This window comes from Sphaeramia orbicularis, chromosome 13 (genome assembly GCF_902148855.1).
Source record: "Sphaeramia orbicularis chromosome 13, fSphaOr1.1, whole genome shotgun sequence".
Classification (NCBI taxonomy): domain Eukaryota; kingdom Metazoa; phylum Chordata; class Actinopteri; order Kurtiformes; family Apogonidae; genus Sphaeramia; species Sphaeramia orbicularis.
In genome coordinates, this window is record NC_043969.1 from 14045320 (window position 1) to 14072134 (window position 26815).

At 37.5% G+C, this 26815-nt stretch overlaps 1 protein-coding gene across 1 annotated transcript in view; it reads left to right on the top strand.

Annotated features, from left to right (window-relative positions):
• Nucleotides 1-26815, top strand: part of ankrd13b (ankyrin repeat domain 13B) — a 94611-nt gene that overhangs the window by 66021 nt on the left and 1775 nt on the right. Inside the window, exons 10-14 of the mRNA XM_030153138.1 lie at nucleotides 2193-2329; nucleotides 5512-5669; nucleotides 5915-6103; nucleotides 9758-9921; nucleotides 16160-16236. Of these exons, the coding sequence (XP_030008998.1) occupies nucleotides 2193-2329; nucleotides 5512-5669; nucleotides 5915-6103; nucleotides 9758-9921; nucleotides 16160-16236 (725 nt within the window). The remainder of the gene's footprint in view (nucleotides 1-2192; nucleotides 2330-5511; nucleotides 5670-5914; nucleotides 6104-9757; nucleotides 9922-16159; nucleotides 16237-26815) is intronic.

The window sequence follows — 26815 nt, forward strand, 5'->3', positions numbered from 1 at the left end:
ACTCTAAATGAAGTACTTAATAAATGTTACATCTGTCATTTCAAACCATAAGAAGCTCCCCCGAAAAGCACAAACTAGTATGCAAACCGGCTGGCATAATGAATCAACCCGACAGGTATTTTTGGATGGTAGCCGTAATCACAATCAGAGCTTTGATAAACATGTCCTCTTGAATTAATGATCGACTTTAATATTTCCAGCATTGCCGTCCTTCCCCTATCGAGGGGCTGATGACAGTCAGAGTGTGTATTCTGGCTGCTTGCACGGTCCCAGAGTAAAACAATCAGTCACAGGCTCTGACTTGCTTTCAGATATTGATTATGGTTTTTTTAATTTGTCTCTTCCCAGAGAACATAGCTACAGTGTGACTCATACCTCCCTCTCTCTCTTTCTCCTGTCTTTTTTCTGGTCTGTGAATTTTCACATGCCAACTCTCTGTTCCTCCGTATCCTCTAAATCTTCACCAATGTTTGCTCACTAAGAGCATTTTTCAGTTTGATGCCATTTTGCAGATATTTTATATCAGCTGCGAAGCTCACACAGGGTGGGCGAACCCTTCATTTCAGAGGTTTATCAACCACAGCCTGAAGGAAGTGCAGACGGACAGATGTACTCCACAGCTTCTCCCTCCTCCAGTAATGAGGGGCCTGACTTGATAAATTAATTTAAATCATACTTAACAGTTGACAAGTGAGCTGCAACGGCTTATTAATTAGCACAGGGAACCAACAGAAGCATCTACCGTAATGATGTGAAAGAGAGGAAGAAAACTGCGTTGTCATTCTCTCCTGTTTTGGCCCGAGAACAAAGCGCTTTTGTCTTTTACTGAGCTGTTAAAAATGTCAGTAGGTAAGAGGAAAGCCTTGAAATCCCAGTAGATGCTTTTTTTTTCACAGGAAAAAAAGAATAGCACATAAAGTGAGTTTTCAAAGCCAGAAATTTTACTGTATGGAGTATTGATCAAAAAGCCAATTGACTTTGGCTGATGCACACATTTTTATAATATAGAGCACAGGTGTCAAACATGCGACCCGGGGGCCAAATCCGGCCCGCTAAAGGGTCCAGTCCAGCCCCTGGGATGAATTTGTGAAATGCAAAAATTACACTGACGATATTAACAGTCAAGGATGTTAGAATCATTTTAGGTCGATTCAATCTCAAGCGGGTCAGACCAGTAAAATACTATCATAATAACCTATAAATGGTAATGAAAACTACCAATTTTTCTCTTTATTGTGTAAAAAAAAAGTTAAATCACACAAAAATGTTTACATTTACAGACTAGCCTTTTAAAAAAAAATGTGAATAACCTGAAATTTCTTAAGAGAAGTATGTGGAATTGTACCAATGCTCTGCCTCTTATATTAATTTATATTGTTATTTACTCTTTAGTATGATGATAAACTATACAATAAATAATTATGAAACTAGTTTTTGCACTGGGATCATTTGTGGAAACGGTGACATGGCTGCCGAGCATCAGTATGATGGGACCCGTAACAACCATGTCACATCCATCCACTGACACATTTTGTGTTTTTGTGTCAGCTGTTATTGTTTTAGATCCACAACACTAACATTTACAAATAAAAGGATAATTAGCAATAGTAAGTATATAAGTTTATTACTAATAAAGTACTGGTACTGACCAGAGCATCATGGGTCATGTCACGTCCGTCCACCAGCAAAAGTTTTCACATACACGTGCTATTCAAAATCCAATATTTCTGAAAATATAGCTTCCACTGTCAAATAATATCAGTAGTCTGTGCACAAATGTATTAGCATTATTTCATCACAGCTCTATGCATTTCTTACAACTTTTTTTTTTTTTTTTTTTTGGACAAAAATGGCCACTCATTTGACCCCCTAAGTAAATTTTAGCCGATTTGTTTTTATTAGTGGTTTTCGTATTTTGAGATCCAGGTTGGGTTGGTATGGGGGTCGCCATTGGTTCTGGGGGGGTGGGATTTATACTTTGTATGTCACAAAATCTTATATCATAAAATGTGAATTTCCTTCTTTTTTTGTATTGTACTTCTGGAGATGCACAATGAAAATAAATAAAAAATTGATAAAAATAAATAAATAAATAAGTAAATACAGAACAGTAAAAGACATATTGTTTAGGATGAATTATTTGCACTTTTTGTTTTTATTGTTTTATTCATCCGATGGTTGTCTTTCTGCAGGCTCTGGTGACCCAGATGTCTTGTCCCGTGGTGACCAACCCCGCAGCGCTGACAGCCGAGGAGTACTTCAACCCCGGCTCGTCGCAGACTCAGCGGGACATCGGCCACCCGTGCCAACTCACCACCAAGACCCAGAGGTGACGCCAGCGCTCACAGACTGACGCAGATAGACAGGAAAACAGACAGGCAGCCCATGCATACAGTGAAGCCAAGTGCCATAGCTGACAAACTGATGGACGTAGGGTAGACGCACACAGAGTAAGATCAGCCGTCCATGACAGCTGACCACCAGTATCCTGAGACCAAAGGCAGATAAGAGATGGTGGAAGATTAAACTCGTACAGGGGTATATTTCTACAAACCTGGTGGAGAGTTAAACAGTCCTTCAGCCTCTGCAGTCTGTCACACATCTCTGGTTTGATGACTCATGACACATAATGTTTACTTCACTATTTTATCACAGCAAAGAACAAAAATGGAGAAAAAAAATCCTGCAGTGTCTCCTAGAAACTAAAAAAAAAAAAAAAAAAAAAAGCATGAGATCACGTACAGAAATAAAAATGAGCTGAGGTGGTGTAGTCGCTCCATCACTGGCCTGTCCAATCATCTGCAGTGGCTTCTTCTCACTGGCTTTTGGCCTGCGTGTCATTTTCAGTCGTCAGTCTCATCGTTCTCCCACACTTGATAAAAAGTGACATCATGAAGATGAAGTCGCAGATCTCTTTTTCAATCTGGTGTTCATTATCGGACAAGTTAAATTATAAACATTGATTGGTCTCAGTTTGAACGCAGCTCAGCAGCTTGTGGACAGTCGCTGTTTACTGATCCAATCAATGTCTTTGTGTACCTTTGACCAATGAAATAATCACTACGGCGAGGACACAAATCGCTGCAGTTATACCTAAACAAACACGGTGTGGGGTAAACACAACCAAAGAAACTTCTACGGATAGGAATCGGACTCCACGCACTGTCACTGTATCAATAGTTTCCAGTGTTTCGATCTCATAGAGGTCTTAGTCAGGCATTTGTGCAAGGATGCATAGACACAAACAAATACAATACTCAGTCAATGTGAACCCTTCAGAGCAGAGGTGAACACTGTGATTCTCGCACATCAGGGACAAAGCATGCATCTGTGCAAATACATTGAGATCAATATTATACAGTCACGTCCTGAATCCAACACAGCAGAGTCAATATATGTATAGAAAATTATGTAGATCATAAGGGGTGTTTTAGTTCAGGAACTACATTCAGCCCAATATGATCCAGCTGGGCCAAACCAGTAAAATAATAACTTTGAAGAAAGTGCAATTACATGATGAAAATGTTTACGTCTGGGTGCTTCTGTGAAACTGGGTTCATTTTGGTACCTGGCACTTTGCCAGCTTTTTTAGACCCAATAATAAGAGAAATTTAGACACATTTTCCCCCCAGGATGAACCTAATGATGACCTCAGATAAAAGCCAAAAAATGATAGTCTTACTCTGAGCCATCCCAAAATTAATGATTTTTAATAAAATATTGGGGACAAAAATAGGACCAAAATTGGGACAGGAAAAGCTACCTAGGTATCAGTGCATTTGATCTGGAAAACATGGCTTGAAATGGTCTTATATAGCACTATAAATAAAGGCACTGTGTTAAATTTGATGATCCTAGTGGTTTTTCTAATCCAGATATGCAGGTTTTTCATGAATCTCAGTCTCATTCAAGGTTTTGTATATAACCCATCGTGTCCACTTGTGTTGCATACGGAACCTGCCCATTTAAACACATATACACGGTGGGGAAGCAAAATTTACAATGAACATTTAGTTGTTTTTTCTCAGCAGGCACTACGTCAATTGTTTTGAAACCAAACATATATTGATGTCATAATCATACCTAACACTATTATCCATACCTTTTCAGAAACTTTTGCCCATATGAGTAATCAGGAAAGCAAACGTCAAAGAGTGTGTGATTTGCTGAATGCACTCGTCACACCAAAGGAGATTTCAAAAATAGTTGGAGTGTCCATAAAGACTGTTTATAATGGAAAGAAGAGAATGACTATGAGCAAAACTATTACCAGAAAGTCTGGAAGATACTATTAAAGAAGAATGGGAGAAGTTGTCACCCAAATATTTGAGGAACACTTGTGCAAGTTTCAGGAAGCGTGTGAAGGCAGTTATTGAGAAAGAAGGAGGACACATAGAATAAAAACATTTTCTATTATGTCAGTTTTCTTGTGGCAAATGAATTCTCATGACTTTCAATAAACTAATTGGTCATACACTGTCTTTCAATCCCTGCCTCAAAATATTGTAAATTTTGCTTCCCCACCCTGTAAATTGCAAGTGATTTTGCAACAGCGGCCATTTTTGGGAAACACTACCTTGCATAATTAGTTTGATTCCAAAAATGTACCTGTGAGAGAATAAAGAGATATTTGAAAAAATAGTAGCAGGTAATTTTCATGTCCTGTTTATCGTGTTCCATGCGGATTTTTATATAAAAATAATACAAAAATAATATAAAAATGTGTTTTATCTGAAAAAGTCTCTTTTATCTCAGTAAATATTTATTTTTAAAATAGACCCAAAGTGCTTCCAAACCTGCTTCATAACGTTAGTCTACGTCTGGTTTGAATTTTTAGCCCCCATGTCCTGTTCGTAGGTACCAGTTTCATAGAAGCACTCATCTCTACAGTTTCTTTAAAAATCTGAATAACATGAACTACCTGAAATGTCTTTAAAAAATAAGTGCAACTTTAACAATATTATGTCTCAGGTTATCATTTACATCTTACAGATCACAGTGGATCTACAAAGACAAAAACATTTAATAACAGGCAGAATATTGGTAAAACTGCATTTACTTCTCTTAAGACGTTTCATGTTGTTCATATTTGTTCAGGTTATTCACATTTTTGGTGAAAGGATTGTTTGCAAATGTAAATATTTTCATGTAATTTTACCATTTTCTACTAAAACACAAAGAAAAATTTTCTCGTCAGTTTTTATAGATTATTATGATACATTTTCGATTTTATTGGTCTGTGTGTGGCCCCTGAACTAAAATTATTTTGAAAGCCTTGATTGTTAATATTGGATTGGACCTATTAGCGGGCTGGTTTTGACCCACAGGCAATGGGTATCTTTTGCACGTTAATAACAACACATAAGGAAATGAGTGGGTTACATGGCATTATCTTCCAGGGAAAAAAATACTGTATAAAAAGGCTTTGAAAAAATAGTTGTATTACTATCTATGACAAGAATGAAAACAGTAAAATAAAGAAAGTGTGTGTGTGTGTGTTTTGTCTTTCAGGTTTAAAGCCAAGTTGTGGCTGTGTGAGTCCCATCCCCTGTCCCTGGCAGAACAAGTGGTGCCTATCATCGATCTCATGGCGATCTCCAACGCCCTGTTCGCTAAACTGCGTGACTTCATCACTCTGCGCTTACCGCCTGGCTTCCCCATCAAGATCGGTGAGGGCTCAGAAAGTGAGATGGATGGAAAGACAGAAGGGAGAGAGAGACTTGTAACAATGTGTAGCTGAGCGAAGGGGACGACAGGAGAATGAAAAGTTCATAAATAGATACAAGGATAGATGGAGTGCAGTGGAGGCAGAGACACAGTATTAGGGTGCACCAGTGGGATGGATTCAAAGACACAGAAATGCAGAGGATAATAAATCAAAAGGCACCTACTTGTGTTGGTCTCCTCCCTGCAGAGATCCCGCTTTACCACATCCTGAACGCCAGGATCACCTTTAGCAACCTGAACGGCTGCGAGGAGGGGACGGGGGTCCGAGCTGATGCAGAGGTGGGGGTGGAAGGGGACGGACAGAGGGACGCCCCGAGGACAGACACCCCCTCCCCAGGCAGTGACTCATCCAGTGTCTCCAGCTCCAGCTCCACCAGTGAGAACACACTCCTATACATTCATTCATTCATTTTCTGAACCCGCTTTATCCTCACTAGGGTCACGGGGGTCGCTGGAGCCTATCCCAGCTACTTATGGGCAAAGGCGGGTACACCCTGGACGAGTCACCAGTCACTCCCATACATCTGATTTTTCTTTTTATTTTGTTTTCTTCTGATGAGCAATACATTTTCTGGTGATCGTTAATGAAGTTCACCTATATCTATATGTATATCTATATTTATATTTATATCTCTATATCTATATCTATATCTATATCTATATCTATATCTATATATATATATATATATATACAGGGTGGGGAAGCAAAATTTACAATGAACATTTAGTTGTTTTTTTCTCAGCAGCCACTACGTCAATTGTTTTGAAATCAAACATATATTGATGTCATAATCATACCTAACACTATTATCCATACCTTTTCAGAAACTTTTGCCCATATGAGTAATCAGGAAAGCAAACGTCAAAGAGTGTGTGATTTGCTAAATGCACTCGTCACACCAAAGGAGATTTCAAAAATAGTTGGAGTGTCCATAAAGACTGTTTATAATGGAAAGAAGAGAATGACTATGAGCAAAACTATTACCAGAAAGTCTGGAAGATACTATTAAAGAAGAATGGGAGAAGTTGTCACCCGAATATTTGAGGAACACTTGCGCAAGTTTCAGGAAGCGTGTGAAGGCAGTTCTTGAGAAAGAAGGAGGACACATAGAATAAAAACATTTTCTATTATGTCAGTTTTCTTGTGGCAAATGAATTCTCATGACTTTCAATAAACTAACTGGTCATACACTGTCTTTCAATCCCTGCCTCAAAATATTGTAAATTTTGCTTCCCCACCCTGTATATATCTATATCTATATTTATATCTCTATATCTATATTTATATCTATATTTATATCTCTATATCTATATTTATATCTCTGTATCTATATTTATATCTGTATATCTATATTTATATTTATATCTATATATCTGTATCTATATTTATATGTCTATCTTGTATCTATAGTTATATCTAAATATATATATCTATATTTATATCTCTATATCTATATTTATATCTATGTCTATATTTGTATCTATATCTAGAGTTATCGCTATATATCTATATCTATATTTATATCTATATCTATAAATCTATATCTATATCTTTACACACACTAAACCAGGATATCCAGGTGGCTGTGCTCATGTGCCACTTTTATTAAATGACAGGAACAAGGGCCCAGTTTGTAAATAGTCAGTATTTATCTGACTTCATAAATGAGGGTCATAGATTAGTAGTTAACCTGTTAAAATGTTCCCCATTAAATTAAGGTAAGTTAGTCCATTTGATTAATTTCTAACAATATTTTAACTTGGGCATCAAACCTGCAAAATCCATAATACGTTAATTTAACTTCACAACTGTACATATACTGTCAGACTTTTACTATAAGTTTTTCAGTATGTTTATGTTTATGTTTATTTATTAGGATCCCCATTGGCTGCAGCAAATGCTGCCACTATTCTTCCTGGGGTCCAGTACATACATAACATTATACAATACATACGTACATTACAAATTAAAAAGAACAAACAAGAATGTTAATAGAAAACACACAGCATGCATTGGTGCTGTTCTTGAAAAGTGAGTGATGTCATGGAAAAGTTTTCTTCATTACTATTTGCTCAGTAAGACATAATACATATTATATTTAGTATTGTTATAAATAAATAATTTCTTCAATCATATTACATATGTCATATCATTATGCAATATACAATATTAATATATATAGTATAACTTGAGTTAAGTTTAAATATATTGCTTTTAACCCTTTCATGCACAGTGGTCACTACACTGGACAGCTGTTCAAAGGTGTTCTTTTGTATATTCAAGGCTTTTGTTGTTTTAGTTGCATATCAGCCAACACAGTGGACACTTATGCATCATCCCATGCAATGCAATTCATACCATTACTGTAACTTTGCTGTTCTTGATAAACCTGATCTGCAGTAACATGTTTGAGTGTAAAATAAAAAGCTAGTTGTAAATAGACTGTAATTAACAGTTTGTTTGTTTTTTTAAACAAAAAGTTCTCTTTTTTTGCATATTATCTCCATGAAGTGAGTAATACCTAGTATGACAGCATGTTAAAATGTTAGAAAACATCAGATTAGCAGCATTAAAAATGTTTTTATTTCATAGTTTTCACACAGTATATCAGTAAATACATGTTTCTTTGTCTCTAAAATTAAACATATGGTGTCCAGCTGAGTGGACACTTTTGTAACTAAGGTTCACAAGGGTAAGGTTCATTAAAAAATTCAATCGCAGTGGGGGGGTTTTCAAGCCTAAAGAGGAATAAAACACTCAGGAAAAAAAAAAATCTGATTAAGGTTCTCATAATTCATGCATGAAATAACTGTGGCAGCAGTGAAGGGAAAACTGTAACTGTAACCTCTGCCCAAATGTATCACTAAACTCATTACTAAATGATGGTACTGTTAGCAACTTTTTAACTTTTTCAATATTTACAGAAAATTCTAAGGTCATATACAGATCTGAAATAAACATAAGTATTAATAAATAAAAAAAAAAATCACATGAAAAATTTACTGTTGGGCAATTCAGATAAACATGGACAGTAGTAGCTGTTGTTTAATTACATATTGTTTTCAGTATTTTAAAACCGTTAGAGTTTCTCTAAAAAGTATTCACTCTCTTGAATGTTTTCACCATTTATTGCTTTGTAAAATAGAATCATGGTCAATATAATTTGGATTTTTTTTTTTTTTTTTACAAATATTTACAAAACAGCAGATGTGCAAACTGACTGGGACCGATGTACATAGACTGCTTATTTTACATGATAGATTTTTAAGTAGTTTACATCACCAATAACTCAAGTTGTAAACCATAACTCATTTTTTTTAAAGCAGTAAAAGTGGAAAACATCCAAGGGTAACTTTTCATAGGCACTATACATGATCCTAATGATAGCAAATTGACTCATTTTATTCGTTAATCATTTCATTTTCATTGTGAATTAGAAAATAGAGGCTGTAAGATGATCACCCTTTTCCACATTGCCGTCCAGTCAGTGACATTTTTCCAACGACCTGCATTCTAAGCCGTCACTGAAATTTACTGCATATTATCTAACACACTCCCCAGTCACTCGATTAAACTTAGGATCGGTATTTATCACTTGGGCTGGATGCACGCCACGACTGTGTTCTTTGTGTTTGTCAGTGAGATTATGGCTTACTTTCATCATCCTATTGTTTGATCCGAATCTAAACAGCCACATTAAAAAATGCAGCCAGGCAGGATGGGGATATAATTCATTGTGTGGCTACTAAGAAGGAACATCTCTGAGAAAACCTTGATTTTATCTTGCAGAAATGCTCTATTTTGAGTTATAGTCCTATAAAGCAGACACCTATTTGAGGTTGGGGTAATATTTTACCAATATATGACCTGCTACATCTCCTTTTATTATTATTTTTCTTCTGTTTGGCCGAACGTGAACTCCTTACCCGATCTTTACCTTCAGTTCAGTGTCGTCTCCTTTCCCATTAGATAACGCTCCTTCCTTCCACCCATCTCTTGCCCTTTGCCTTCCCCCTGTGTGTGCTGCAGTGTCGTGTCGAGCTGGAGAAATTCCCTCGTGTGTGTTTGAGCCCCCGCCTGGATACACCATGCTAGGAGGTAAACAGAGAGACAGCATGAGGGAGGAGGAGGAGGACCTGCTGCAGTTCGCCATCCAGCAGAGTCTGCTGGAGGCCGGCTCCGAGTACGATCAGGTAGGCGGACGGTGGTGAACCTGGGAGATTCTCCTCTGAACTCAAAGGAAGAATGAGCCAATGTCTTAAAGCGGCAGCTCTTGGCCTTGTGTGTGGTGGTTATCTAACACCGTATGCTAGGGGTGTTAAACATGCGGGCTGCGGGCCAAAATCAGGCTGCCAAAGGCCCACGGGATGAATTTGCGAAGTGCAAAAATTCCGGGTTTGTACGGCTGCTTGAAATCCTTGAAAATGCTTGAATTTCAATGTGTTTTTAAGGTCTGAAAAGTGCTTGAATTTCAGTTTCAGTGCTTGAAAGTGCTGCAATTATAATTCTGTGAAGTGATTTACATAGATGGATGGATGGATGGATGGATGGGCGGACGGACAAACTGATTGATTGACTGATTGATTTTTTTTTTTATTGGTACAAAAAAAAATCGTCGCATTTGCTAATTAAATTTTTTAAGTGTTATGTGTTTATGTGTTTGAAATGCTTAAAATACAAAACTTAAAAAAAGTAGTTTTATTCTCAGAGGTAAAATGCAGGGGAAAAAAAGCATGCAATAGAGTAATTTTGAATTAAATTTCACTTTATCTGACTTCATAATACTTACAAACACAAAAACAGAGACAGATGGTTCTTTTTCTTTCTTTCTTTTTCTTTCTTTCTCGTTCTTTTTCTTTCTTTCTTTTTCTCATTCTTTCTTTTGTTCTCTTTTTTTGTTTCTTTCTTTCGTTCTTTTTCTTTCTTTCTTTCGTTCTTTTTCTTTCTTTCTTTCGTTCTTTCTTTTATTCTTTTCTTTCTTTCTTTGTTCTTTCATTCTTTTGTTCTTTTTCTGTCTTTCTTTTGTTTTTTTCTTTCTTTTGCTCTTTTCTTTCTTTCTTTCTTTCTTTCTTTCTTTCTTTCATTCTTTCTTTTGTTCTTTTTCTTTCTTTCTTTCATTCTTTCTTTTGTTCTCTTTCTTTCTTTCTTTCTTTCTTTTGTTCTTTTTCTTTCTTTTGTTCTATTTCTTTCTTTCATTCTTTCTTTTGTTCTTTTTCATTCTTTCTTTCATTCTTTCATTCTTTTTCTTTCTTCTTCTTTTTCTTTCTTTCTTTTTCTCTTTCACTCTTTTTCTTTCTCTCGTTCTGTTTCTTTCTTTCTCTCGTTCTTTTCTTTTTTCTTTCTCTCGTTCTTTCTTTTGTTCTTTTTCTGTCTTTCTTTCTTTCTTTCTTTCTTCCTTTCTTCATCTAAAACTGGGAAATTACAGTGTAGCAGCAGTGTGACACACATACAATAACAATATAATACCTCAGCAAACATGAGTAAAAAAGAAATACAACACAAGAGTAAACACTGTACACTGACACTATAAACTACAAGTATAAAAAGATGTGGATAGAATCTGGATAATACCTGCTGAAATAGAACTGTAAGGTGCAAAACAAGTTGAAATATTCCAAATGGGAATATATATTTTACGAGGTTAGATGGCGAGCCAAAGCTACTTACAGAGAGGTGATACATCTTGAGAAATAAAACTTTATGTCAAAAATGAAAATTAGCGGGTGTTCTCAGGTCGACTCCAGGTACATTTTTATCTTAGTCTTTGTCTCAATGCGAGTGTGTCTGAAGAATGCCAAGTGGCTTCCCTTTTTTTGGATAAAACTTTGTTCTCCTTTACTTTCTATTTTTTTTTGCCATTATGAAACATAATTTTAGATGTTTATAGCATAATACAATGTACATTATTGTGATAAAAAGTGAAAAAAATAATCCTGAGTACATGTATTCCTGTAGATGTGTATTTAACCCCAGTGATAAGTTACTGTGCTGGAAAAACTTGAAAATGACCCTTAAAAGTGCTTCAAAAGTGCTTGAATTTGACCTTGAAAAGTGTGTATGAACCCTGAAAATTACACTGAAGATACTAACAGTAAAAGGTGTCACGCTTATGTTAATTCAGGTGCCACATACAGTGAATGGGACCAGTAAAATCATAGTACAGGGGGTCTACAAAGTCTCTTTACACTTTAAAAAATGTATTACAAAAGCAATTGATGAGATATGTTAATCAGATTTGTTCTATGTTCTCAGTGGTTATCAAACTTTTTCATCACATCGTATTTGTGTATTTCAAGTACCCCGTTGATGAAATAGGTTCTGTTAAATAAGCCTCTAAAAAATGGCAACTCTTCAGTTCCTTGGACACCTCGTTCACCAGAAATCACCCTCCTGAATTTCTTTATTATGGGGTTATGTTAAAGATATCGTGTATCGAGCAAAGATACAGGACATCAACAACCTGAAGTAAAAGATCACTGATGCCATTGATACTATTGATGAGTCTATGCTATAGCCAACATGGAAACAAATCCAGTACCTTCTGGATGTGCTTCATGCAGTTAACGGTACCCATATTTAAGTGTATAAAATGAGGTAAAAAAAAAAAAAACTTCAACATCTACTTTTCATTTTGTAATAATTTACATAGTTTTGACTCTTTATTTGCTTTGGTAATAAATTTGTTAAATTGTAAATAGACTTTATGGACACCCTGTAACGCTGCATTAAGTAATAATGGTGCAATATGTAATAATGTAATAATTTTTCACCTCATTATGTAATAACACAGTATTTTGTAACAAAATTCTTGAACACATTTTATAATGAACTTTGCTGCATTTTGTAATAACATGTTACATATTGCAATAGTTATTACAAAATGTGGGGGTAACACTTTTTTTAAGAAAATGTAATAATTTGGCGTATTATGTAATAAACCATCAAAAAAACATTGAAATTGATGCCTGAATTGGAAAAACCATCATATTAGCAGAACAACATTAAGTATTCCAGCTTAATCAGAATTCATTTTAAAAAACTAGTAGGATGTTTCATTGGTCAAACCTAAATCAAATGTAATTGTATTCATTATAATAGAGAATGTGTTTGCAAGCAAGAGACGAGAGCTGCACTAATTAAAGATGCGTGAGACTTTCGTGACCAATTTTTCATCAAATCTGTAAAACCTCAGTCATACCCTAAGTATCACAAATCTGTAAGTCTTTGTGTGATTACTCACCTGAATCTCTTGCATTATGGTGAACAATTTGGAAGTGCCATCCACCATAAACAAAACGTGTGTAAAGAACCGGGAGGTAACTCGGGCATCTTCAGAATTCTGTTGCGACGTGCATTGTGGGAAAGGGAGGTTCGCGCAGCCACCTGCAGCGGCAGCAGGACCATATGGTGTTATATGGATGAAACAAACACGCGGAAACGTCTGAAACGCGAAAACGTCAGGAGAAATATGTGGGAAGGGAGCTCCTGCCATTTCCACGTTGTGTCTTTTAGCAGCTGCCGCTGTCAGGTGGTTCCACGATCCTCCGTTTCCCACAGTGCATGTCGCAACAAAATTCCAAAAATGCCCGAGTGACCTCCCGGCTCTGTTTGTAAACACACCTTTTGTTTATGGTGGATGGCACTTCCAAATTGTTCACCGTAATGCAAGAGATTCAGGTGAGTAATCACAGAAAGACTTACAGATGCATGATACTTAGGCTATGACTGAGGTTTTACAGAAATGATGAAAAATTGGTCACGAAAATCTCCCGCACCTTTAAGTATTACTAACAAAATGCGGTAAAGTTTATTACAAAATGTGTTCAAGAGTTTTATTGCAAAATGCAGCATGTTATTACAAAATGTGGTGAAAAATTTTTACATATTGCACTATTATTACATAATGTGGTGCTTCACTCTGGAGTGCTGATAAGGGGGGGGCGTTAAACATGACAAATTCATGGGGCCCAGTATTTGTGCCGGGGCCCGTAGAGCAGTGGAGGGGGCCCGATGGATATAGAAGTTGTGAAAATTTCATGTAAGATCTGCTGTATAAGAGAGGTGTAGAAGTCGGGAGGCGAACGTTTAACCTATGTTAAGTTTGTTTTTTGTTTTCACGGTATCATAAGTGATGTTGTTTATGTATGTATGTTAGTACCCACCGCCTCCCCCAGTCCGACACATTGAGAAAATAGTCAGTTTTTGTAGGATCCACAATGATTATGCTGTCATGGGGTCCATAAGTGGTAGCGGTGCCCCTGGTTTCACTGTATAATAACCTATAAATGATGACAAATCCATGTAAATAATCTAAACAAACATGAATAACCTGGAATTTCTTATGAAAAATAAAGGGAATTTTAGCAATATTATCCCTGTTACTAAATGTTTATGCCTTTGTAGATTTTTAAGTTGTGATGCACACGTGTAAATGAGAAGCTGAGGGATAATATTGTTAAAATTGTGCTTTTACTTTTTTGCACTAAAACAAAGAGAAACATTTGGGGTTATTATTTATAGGTTATGCTATAATTTTACTGGTCCAGCCTGTTTGAGATCAGGATGATCAGGCTGCTGTACACTCGCGGCTCATGAATATACCATTATAAAGTCTCTTTATAAAACATAAAATGAGCACAGATTGCAAAGTTATGTAACGTTTCATGACTCATCATTCAAGTAGTGATACGAGCCAAGGTGGACGTTACTCCTCTGTGAAACCCTCACCACAAATTACAACACTAAATTTACCAACAATTCAAGCAGCACAAGACAAATAAATGCACAGTATAATAGAAAAGAAGTGTCCAGTCTCAAAATGTAAAGAATCAATACTGAGGTAAAACTATTAAGTAGAATAAATCCCCTGTGATGTGTGTTGCCCAGAGCGATTATAGTCGACCTACCTGAGGAGAGGTGCCGTTCTCAAATCCTACAGATTCTGGTCCTGATAGTCCTTGGCTTTTTTCCAGAGGTAAAGAGGGAGAAATATAAATAGTCCAGGTCAAGGAACATGCTGGGAGTTTTCTCAGGTTAGGCGCTGGTGCAGAATATAGAAGAGACAGGGGTAAAGCTGAGGATCTGTGCTGTAACTTTGTTTTTCCTACTTTTCATCCCCACCGCTATTAGATTTGATTTAATTAGAGAGGCGGGAGCTTTAGTTTTTAATGATGGCAGAAATCCAGGAAAGCCATGTGTAGAAAAAAACTCCTAAATTACATATCTAAGCTTAGACAAAAAATAATCATGCATTGTTGACTTACATTTGTTTATCTAAAAAACTAATGAGATGCTATAAAAAAAACATTTACAGGAATCAGGGGCTTCATTCGAGCTAAGATTGGAGCATGGATCGTGGCGGTCCTTCCACAGAAAAAATAAATAAATAAATAATGAAGCAATGTTCTCTGATTTGATATATATTCCAAGACTACATAGGGATTATTTTAAACCCTCACTATATTGGATTTTTTTGCTCAATAAGATCCAACTTTACTATAAATACTGTATATTTAATTACAGATTTTCTCATAATATAGATGAATGATAAATACAACATGTCAGGGTTTTATTCGTATGTACTGTGATGTTTTCTTGTAAATAAACAAGAAATCTAAGATAGCGCGTTATTTATGTAAACCCTTCTCTGTATAAAAATGTGGACGCATCTAAAAATTCAGCTTTTTTCTTTTTTTTTCTTTTTTTTTTTTGGCATTATTGTGAACTCCTATTAATATTCAGAAAAAAAGCTCAGAGAAATATGAGGCACATCTAAGCTAAAACTAAATTCCAAAAATCTTATTTCCTGAAAAAATAAGCCTTTTCTTGTATCATATTATTTGCCTAATATGGTGTGTGTTTTCTCTCCTGATGGTAGAGAAATCTCAGCAGTTTTTTTTTGTTTTCTCAGCTTAGGTGCTGTTCAAAAACACTTGTCTTGTAATGGTATGAAAAAAAAACCCTGAAAAATAACAGTAATGAAATAAAATACGTGCTCATGCCTTTACTCCCTCAGCTTGAATAGTTGAGTGTTAATACAATTAATTTAATAAGTCACTATTTAAAAGAAGTTTGTAAGTGCAACTTTGGAAAGGATGCAGTGTGCATTAATAGTTTAGTGGACTAATGTTAAACTTGTTTTCTAAATTGTGTCTTATTAATATTGATAGCGATTTTAGTGGTATTAACATTATATGCACTGAAGAAGCAGAGCCCAAAGCGATCCGGTTCACATTGAGTCGGTTCATTATTCATAATCATGTCAGTTATCTGTTCCTTCAGTGTGTGTGTGAGTGCTACTTTAGTGTACATTAACCAGAAAAGCCTTCAGGGATAGTTCGACTGTGCCATTTGTCTCCCTCTGTTTGTCCATATGCTTGTCCACTTCCTGTTCTCGCTCTCTGACTTCCTTTTTGTTTTTTTTGTGTCTAGGTGACCATCTGGGAGGCACTGACCAACAGCAAACCAGGAACGCACCCGCTGTCATGTGACCCAAGTCGTCTGGATAGGTTAGATATGACATTCTTCATACTTAATCCATAAAGACCCAGTTCTACTTTTGTAGCAGTTCCCAAATGAGTTTTTCTCGATATTTAATCTTTCTGAAGTAATTTATCACCATTTATTGTAATATTATCCTCTGTGTTTTGCATTTTTTCATTGAACATCTGGTATTTAACTTACTGATCATGCAGATGTTCATCAAAGCTCAGAAAAAAGCTGGTGGTTATATCAAAAACAGAGAAAACTGAGCAAAATCTATCATTAACTGAACATAAACCAAGCATCTCCATCCACTGTCATTGACAGTGTTTCGGAGACTTAATCTAGATGTAGTTGAACTATGTAGTTCAGCTACATTATGCTGTAACTTGCTGGTATTTTATGCCGCATCAAGTAGTTCAAGTATTTTTTTTTGTTTGTTTGTTTTTTTGTAGTTTAACTATTCAATTAGCCAACTGCAGTTTTGGGCAACAACATAAAACAAGTGTTCAGAGAACGCAAAACTCCGCCAAGCACCCCGAACGGTGTGCATGTGTGGATCAACTATTTCTTTTTAAATTAAACAGTTTCAAGGTTGTTCCATACAGCAGAAGAAGTTGAAGCTTGGTACCAGTCATGTGAGTGTCAGATTACATTAAATTCCAATCAATATCTGTTGAGTTATAATGAAAAATGTGTTGTAAATGGGATTTTCAATGTTCAATTGAAATGTCCACAGAGTCCACATTCCACAGTGGATGTGGACAATTTTGAGCCAGATACAAGATAATGTTATAAGCTACGGGTGGATCAAATTGGAGGCTAATCGGAGTCGTTTTGAATTTTTATGAATTTTCGAAAATTGCTCAGTGATGACAGATAGGAAAATTTGAGATTTTGTGACCTTGCTGTGACCTTGAACTTTGGCCTACTTGGCCCAAAATGTAATGGGTTGGTCCCAGGGCCTAGGCCTATCTGTGGGTACAATTTGGTAAAGATGGTTGTAATAGTTTTCCCATAAAGCTGCTAACAAACAAACACGCAAACAAACACACAAAGCAAAGTGATCACAATACCTCCTGACAGAGGTAATTAAGGTTATTTTTTGTTAAATGTTTTTATTTTTTGTAATCTAAATTTTATTTCACCATTGAACACAAGACAGTCCCTTTTTCTTTCATCCTGAATTGCTTTGAATTCATGATCATGTCATTTCATGACATAACAGCCAACGCCGCCTCTGATTGACTTACCCTGGCAGCACTTGAACGTTCAATTATTACTAATGTTGTGTGGTCGTCACCACCACGCCACCCACGATAGCAACGTGCCACTCCAACCATGGCCATATTTTGTTTCTTATGCACCACATGTACATTCTCAATTTAGCACTGAAAATAAAAAGTAGTTGCTAAAACTACTTTTTCTACTTTAGTTTTACAAACAACATTTCTCTAGGGGTAGAAATGTAGTTTGTTTGAACTACTGCCATGATGAACTAATTGTAGTTTCCAAACTATGCTTGCAAAGAAGCTTCCCCAACACTGGTCATTGATCCAATTCCGCGGGTTTTACTGGTGAATCAATGTTGTAGAAGATGACGGTGTGTCCACATTCACTATGGAGCCTCTGAACGTCCAAATGAGTCATATCTGACCATGAAAAGATGACAAACTGCATTTTCCACCAGTTATTTACATGTATTGATAGGATTAGTGAATCAACAGGTATGAAACTGCTTAGATCAGTAGATGCTTTTGGTCATTGGTGGATGTTTGGGTCTTTATGCGTTAAATCCAGTCTCTCTTTCATACACAGAGACTTAACAGAGAATTACAGGTCAAATCCCCAGTGTAAACGTGCTACATATTCAGTCATTCTGCTCAGTATCACATTGTTCTTCAGCGTCTTCCATTGTGTTTTTTCCATCCTGAGTTCTTCCCCTCCATCCCTGAGTCACATCCTGTATTCCTGCACTGTCCTATTCTTTTTTATCCATCCTGCGATTCTCCTCTCATCTCCTATCTGCTGTGCACTTTCTGCGGGAGTTTGTAGAGACACATGCAAAGGGATGGGGGGGGGGGTTTCCTGCTTTTACAGTCGACAGCACTCCTGTTGACTTTAGCCTGTTATCTTTCGACAGTGTTTTCCCTCTCAGTCTTCCCTGTTTGTAGATGTTCGGAGGGATACACACACACACACAGACCTGTGGTCTTTCTGCTCTTGTTTTTTGACACAATCGTGCCACTGCAGAGTGTACTTATACCAGCAGTGTAAAGTTAGAGGAAACTGGGTGCCAAAACATGGCTATAGACACTGAACATACACTAGATCACAAACCCCCTGAGATTCACAACAATGAATGAATAAACAAGTTAATGTAAACAAATACACATACAGTAAATGTGCAAAAGGACATATTTTACTGAATTCAGGAAGAAGTGGAAGAGGCTGAACTACCACAAATGTCAATCGATGGATGACCAATGACAGGAAAACCTGACATAAAGAGATTTAGTAAAGGGATGGGTCACCACATGCAGGGCCGGACTGAGACTCATTTTCAGCCCTGGAGATTCATACCTCAGACCGGCCCACTTTAGATCACGACCGATTATTATTAAAATCATGGAATTATAACCTTACATGTTAGGTCAACACACTGTTCTACAAAGCCTTCTAATTCAGTGTATTTTCTAAAATATTTCCAATTCAGCGCAAGTAAAGGTTGCTTCACAATGTGGATTTATTTCAACAGTGAGTGCACATCGACATCTCCAACATTATTATTCCTCACAACACAACAATAACAGAATCTATATTTTTGTTCTTATAAGTGTTAACATTTTTCAAACCTTTAAAATCTTTGAAATAAAAAATAAAGCTTGCTGCACTTTCTAATAACTCTATCATTTTCGTATCCTCTGCAACAAAAGATTTCCATCACAACTTACTTGCGGTTTGTTCCATCTTTGCTTTTGAAAACTTTTGATATAGTGATATTGGGGGTTTGATGAGGATGATAAGAAAAAAATGTCTGTGTATCCTGTGACTGAGGGCGAGCAAAGCAATCAAAGCTAACAACAGACTCCTGTTCATCTGTGTCATTTGTGCCTAGTGGTTCAGGGTTGTGCTGCTGAGCTGCTCCTCTGTCATCAGTAGACTCTGCTCTCCCTTTCACACTTCCTCCAGTTTCTCTAGACTCGCCTGCACCTGTATCACAATAAAAAATAATATCTACAGACATTTGGACTTACTTAACCAATTAAGATATTTACACTGGCTAAATATGCAGGCTTATTTGATATTACTTTATGCTATTGCCTTTCAATTGTGGGCTTTGTGTATTTACTGTCTCACTTTTAATAATAAAAAATAAAATAGGTCAGGACTATGGTTTGGGTATAGAAAGTGGTTTTACTGGAACTAACGCTTGTTCACACAGTCTGTTCCAACAGCTCACCTTTTCCTTCCATACTGACAGGAACAATCCCCTCATCACTACTGGCTCCTGGCTCTGCTTCTGACACTAAAGCACATTTTAAAAATGCTCAGAATTCTCAGCACAAATCTTCTATTTTGCAAAGCCTTGGTGTCAGTTTCATTCATGTAGTGCTGAATCATCTAGCATCTCAGAGCACCTTTCATACTGAACAGGCCTACACCATACTCTTCATTGGAGCCTATTTATTCTAATAATCTTCCCTCTCTGAGCAGTCCTACCTGCCCACTCTGGACTTGTGGGCTCATGGCTGCTGTCTGCTGCTGGATCTGCTTTCTGACTCTGAGGAGCTACAAGACAAAGTCTCCCAGTTATGGGGCATCGCATCATACTATTATTTAAATTGCAAAACGTTATGTTACACGCCACAATGCCACACAATTCACTGACTCGATAATTAACTAACTTGAAAGGTGGTTTATCCGGTTCATCGTCCTCATTAGTTGTTTCCAACCAGGAGGTCGTTTTTGTGAAAAAGTTGCAGATTTTGTCACATTTGGCTGCGTTTGCTTCCAGAGCTTTCCTCTTTTTAATTCTTGCTTCTCCACACCACCCTTACTCTTTCTATTATCCATGTTTCAAACAGCAAACACAGCTGACCATCCACAGCCTACAGAGCACAGATGGTATATGCTCCACAGCTACAGTACAGAGCTACTAACTGTATGCAAGGACAGATTACGTCAGGTCACGGTGCGTCTGCGTCTGCTTGCTAGGACAGGGGGTGGGGCCCAGGAACAGCGGTTGCAGTTTACGTGATCAACCCAGTGCTATGACTGAACATCCCCACCCCCCCACCCGAAAAAAAAAAAAAATTTAATATATATTTAAAGTGAACTCCGGCCCTCGCGGCCCAAATATTTTACCGGCCCACCGGGAATTGTCCCGGTCCTCCCGATTACCCAGTCCGGGCCTGGGACCACATGCTGCCAGAACAGCTTCAGTTTCAATCCTGCAAGTCTGTGAACGAGATCGATGAACCCAGAAACATACACCCTCACATGGTGTTGTAATGATATTGGAAAAGATTACTGTCCAACATATTGGTCTGAAATCTCCTGTAGGTATTCATTTGGGTTGAGATCTGACTATGGAGGTCATATCAGATGAGTCACAGCGATTTCAGAAACAAGTGAGTCCTTATGTCTTATCATTGTGGAGGAGACCCCTTCCATCAGGGCTTTCCTTTCATTTGTCACCATCTGTAGCTTTAAATACACCACTGTAGCGCTATGACTCATTATGTTCAGCTCAATGTTTTTACATGGGGCCAGTGAAGTAGGGTTAAATTTTACCATTGAATCAAATTCCAAAAAAGGAATAAAATATAGTGGGCCGGATCCATGAAGAATGGATTTTTATTTTTAATTTAATCTTTATTTAAGATGGAAAAAATGACTCTGAGATTAAAAATCTCTTTTGCAAGAGGAGCAGAAGGTTACACAAAACAGAGATTTCAGCATCTGCTGAATACATATAATACAATACAAAACTAAAGTCAGTACTAAAATGAACATATAAACACCACCAATGAGTTAAAAGGTACTAAAATGTATAATCAACTCGAAGCACTTGGAGAGCGCAGACCTCCGCCAAGGCAGATCAGTGCCCAGGATTTGGATGAAAATTTCAGGAAATGTTGATACTGGCACAAGGAACAAATGATTACATTTTGGTGGTGATCGGGGGTGGGGGGGCCACTGATCTGCCTTGGCGGAGGTCTGCGCTGTCTTTTCTAGAAAAGCACTTGTAGAGCGCAGACCTCCGCCAAGGCAGATCAGTGGCCCCCCCACCCCCGATCACCACCAAAATTGAATCATTTCATTCAGAGCTTTTTAGTTTAAGGAATAATAACCCTGCACCATAACCCTGGATGCACACCCACTAAAATGAAGAAAAGGAGAAGAAGTTGGTTATGAGCTACTGTAGAAACATGGAATCAGCTCCTTCTGTTCATAAAAACAACTCATTTGAAGGCAATGATTTCCCAATTATGCACTGAGAATTACATGTCCCTTCTTCTCCCAAAGTCATACTGAACATTTAATTATTGGAAAATATGTTTTACAGGATGGTGGCAACAACAGTTCAGTTTCTTGTTCTGTGTCCAATTTTCTGATTTCTGTCAAAAATAAAGTACATTTTTTCAGGATGTCTCTTAACTTGGAGGGCCAACTTTGCACCAATTTCCTGTTATAGCACTTTTGCTGGAGACAAGCAGAATTTTTTTATTAGGCATCATTTCTTTTTATAGCTGTCTCACGGTTCCCAGAGGGACACCAGACTACAGTTGTTGGAAATAGAATATCCCATAATGTCTTTATGGTTACATTTGGGTCTTTCTCTGGTACGTGGAGTCTATCAGTGCAGCAGAAATGAAAATGAATGAATTCGTAACAGCTACTTCACACTTCCTAACAGTAACACATTTGAGTTATTACATGTTTCTACTGTGACAAAAAAGTGTAGGTATAACCTGATGACTCATCCTGTTCTCATGGGCATGTTCCTAATTTTGCTTCCAATGAAAGACTTTCTCAGATAATTACGTCCCCTAAAGAGGATCTACGAGCAGTTATGAGTCACCACTGGGTCGACACTGGGTCAAAGGCAGTTAAGAGACAAGACGCTGCACTGAGGAGTGATTTCCTGTATCTGCGTCATGGTGGTTTCTCGACTGTGCCGCCCTTTAGGACGCTTAGCAACAGATCCTGTCCCATGCGTTCCAATGGGAGACATGAATATGGACACAGATTTTCCCACAGTCACCCAAGTATACACCAGACCCATTTTCACATCTTCTGTACATTCTAGAATTAAAATGATAGATCAGGATTTAAAAAAAAAAAAAAGTTTGTTTTTCCTGTGAAATCTGCCATGAGTCACATCTAAAGGAGGTAAAAACAAGTAGGAAAATAAAGTGAGTTTATAATAAAAATAATGTTAGTTACCAGTAAATCATAATGTCAAGATTTGAGATTTTTATTTGCTATTTATGCACAAACAAACAGTCCAGGCACATAGGGATGGTTGTGCAGGACTGCAGGTAAAAATGTTAAAAGCCAAGAGTACAAACACCTAGAAAGTACTTTAAACACTGTACAAGAATATTAAAAATAAAATCGAAAAATCTAGTAATAGACTATTACCTGAAAGACAAAAAATCTGTTTCATGGATGAAAATGTACACATAACAAACCTATGTTAATCTAATCAGTTAGTGTAATTTTCCAGAAATGGCCTATATTGCACATAAAGCATAAAGGCTGGAAGTGGGGTAGTGACGAGTTATTGCATAGAATATTCACACAATATAACAGTTGTAACACAATACTAGTGCATGTTTTGTTTTGACCTAATTAATGTACTTTATCCAAATGATTGCACACAAGTGATGCACATGCTTGCACACTTCATTCCCATGATGCAGTCTTGTACAGTGCAGCACCTTTGTTAGAGAATCAGCTCTCGTAATTAGTGGGTCACAACCCAAAAGAAGGTCATGGACTCAGTCCAAGTGGGTCACAAAGTGTGTGAATGGAAGAAAAAAACAAAAAAAACTTGTAAATGACTCTTTTTATTGCTTTAAATACAATCTGATGTCTGAGTTTTATTTTGACATACGTGTTAAAGTCTAGCCTTTTGGTTACCACGATAAAGAAAACATTTGAATGAAAGAAGTTGAAAGATGTTGACCCTGAGTGTGTTAAATATGGATTTACAAACAATGACCATAAAGAGGTACTGAACTGAGAACTGAAATATCACAGCTGAAATGTTTACAGTCAAAACATGTGCTGTTTTCAGTAAACCTGCTGGTTTTGTATGTCTCATATTCAGTCATTTTCTGAACCATTTAGTCCTCAAGGGGGTCACAGGGATGCTGAAGTCTTTCCCACTTTACTTCCTGTGGCTCAGGAGGTGGAGTGGGGATGACCAAAGGGTTGGTGGTTCGAATCCCACTCTGTCCTAGTAATGTGTCCTTGGGCAAGACACTTCACCCACCTTGTTTCCAGTGTCACTCACAGAGGTATCAAAAGTATTCACATTCATTCGTCAGGTAGAAGGATAGATACTAGGGTTTAAAAAGACTCCTGTAGAAGGATCTATTCAAGTAAAAGTGTACACGTACTGGTTTCAAAACTACTTAAAGTATAAAAGTAAATGTAAGGGAAAAAATGCCATTAGGACAAAAGTTTAGGTGGGGCAACAGGGGCCTATAGTGCACTACCCCACCTCCCCAGAACACATTTTTCTAAAGGCCATAATGACTATCATGTTATATTAACCCTTTCATGCATGAATTGTGAGAACCTTAGCCAAGATTTTTTTCTTCTGTGTTTTTATTCCTCCTTAAGCATGAAAAAAACAATGGGATCGAGTTTTTTTTTTCTGTGAAGTTCCAAAAATATCCATGCATTTCATTTTGTAAGTAAAGGAACGTGTTTAAAACCCAATATCAGACAGTGATTTGAAAACAATGAAATAAAAACATTTTTAAGGCTGCTAAACATAGTCTAATGCTAGTAATTACTTACTTCATGGAGATAATATGCAAAAAAAAAACCTTCTTGTCTAACAAATAACAATTGATTTATTTATTAAGAACAGTAAAGTTACAGTAATGGTATGAATGTCAGGGTATGAGATGGTGCGTAAGTGTCCACTGTGTTGGCTGATATGCAACTAAAACAAAAAAAACCCATGAATATACAAGAGAACAGCTAGAGAAGAACTGTCCACTGTAGTGACCTATGCATGAAAGGATTAAAATGTTAATGTTGAAACATTTGGGATGCACCAGTCTACCTGTTTCAGCCACATATATGCCCATTGAAAATGAACACATTTTAGTCCAATGCAAATGTATTAAAGAACCATATATGTGCACAACTGAGCATTAACATGTGTTTCATGGAGCGGAAGAGATGAGGACTACTTGAATATAAGTATTGGAATGGTGCAAAAAGTCAGGTGTGGTGGATAGCGTACAAACCAGTAGGGTGTTGGAATGGTATATATTTATACTTCTGATCCAACCACATTCAACTTCACTCTATCCAGATGACGCAGTTTATCTGGATATTTTTTATTTATTTTATTTTTTTATTTGAACAATGACAAGCCGAAATGAAAACAAGCCAAAATGAAATAGGAATAACGAGGCTATTTTTGAAATGTAAGGAATAGAAAGTACAGATAACTCTGTAAAAATGTGAGGAGTAGAAGTAAAAAGTCAGCTGAAAAATAATTACTCCAGTAAAGTATAGATAACCAAAATTTCTACTTAATGAAGGTAATGAAGTATTTGTACTTTGTTACTTGACACCACTGGTCACTCACACTGGTGTATGAATGTTTGGTGGTGGTCAGAGGGGCTGGTTGGCATGTATTGGCAGCCATGCTTTGGTCAACTTGCCCCAGGGCGGCTGTAGTTTACCACCAGCAGAGTGTGAATGTGAGAGCGAATGAATAATGGATCAACAATGTAAAGCACTGTGGGTGCCTTGAAAAGCACTATAGAGCGCAATCCATTATTATTACCTCCGCCAAGGAGGTTATGTTTTTGTTGGCGTTGGTTTGTCTGTCTGTCTGTGCAAGATAATTCAAGAAGTTATGGATGGATTTGGATAAAAATTTCAGGAAATGTTGATACTGACACAAGGAAGAAATTATTAAATTTTGGTGGTGACTGGGGGTGAGGGGGGGGAGTGGGGGGGCCACTGACCTGCCTTGGCGGAGGTCTGCGCTCTACGAGTGCAGGTCTGCACTCTACGAGTGCTTTTCTAGAAAAGACAGCGCAGACCTCCGCCAAGGCAGGTCAGTGCCCCCCCACCCCACCCCCCATCACCACCAAAATTTAATAATTTGTTCCTTGTGCCAGTATCAACATTTCCTGAAATTTTCATCCAAATCTGGGGCATTGATCTGCCTTGGCAGAGGTCTGCACTCTCCGAGTGCTTCTAGTTAAGTATAAATCTGGAAGCACTCAGAGAGCGCAGACCTCCGCCAAGGCAGATCAGTGGGCCCCCGTGGCCCCCCCACCCCCGATCACCACCAAAATTTAATCATTTGTTCCGTGTGCCAGTATCAACATTTCCTGAAATTTTCATCCAAATCCATCCATAACTTTTTGAGTTATCTTGCACACGGACAGACAGACAAAAACGCCGACAAAAACATAACCTTCTTGGCGGAGGTAATTATTTCACCTTTGTGGGCAATGGTATATTTTATGTGTAAACTCATGACATTCACTCAGGTTTACTATTAGACCTATGTGTGTATTATAAGCCAATTTATGAACAATATGTTTAGATTAGTTTCTATAAATGCGGGTCATGACTTGATGACCATGGGAAAATGTGCCTCCGAAGGCAAGACTAGTCCAGAACCACGGAGAATCTTTGGTTATGGCTCATTATGGGTCATTGTTCTGCAGGTGGAGTTGACCAGTCGGAGCAGACTGGGCTTCATTAGGACCAGGGAGGGTCATTCATGTTTGTACAGGAAACCTGTAAATGTGGGGGCGACACGGTGGTGCAGTGGGTAGCAAGAAGGTCCTGGGTTCGATTGCAGCACCAGTGGGGGTGGGACCTTTCTGTGTGGAGTTTGCATGTTCTCCCTGTGTCTGCGTGGGTTCTCTCCGGGTACTCCGGCTTCCTCCCACCATCCAAACACATGCACTGTTAGGTTTAGCGGTTAATCTAAATCACCCATAGGCGTGAATGTGACAGTGGTTGTTTGTCTCTATATGTCAGCCCTGTGATGAACTGGTGACATGTCCAGGGTGTACCCCGCCTTCACCCTTACGTAGCTGGGATAGGAGCTCTAGTGACCCCCATGACCCTAGTGAGGATAAAGCGGGTTCAGATAATGAATGAATGAATAAACTGTAAATTGTAAATGTACAAAACTCATTTGCACTCTGATATTTCAAGGGAACTGAAAAGAGTTTGGATCGAGATCCAAGTGTAGAGCAAAAGAAGAACTGTCTACCTGATAATTATTACCTAAATTATTTACAGTGGTGGAAAAAAGGTTTTGGACACCCCATGCATTTGTGATATGTTGCATTAAGAATCACTCTAAAGTCACTGAAC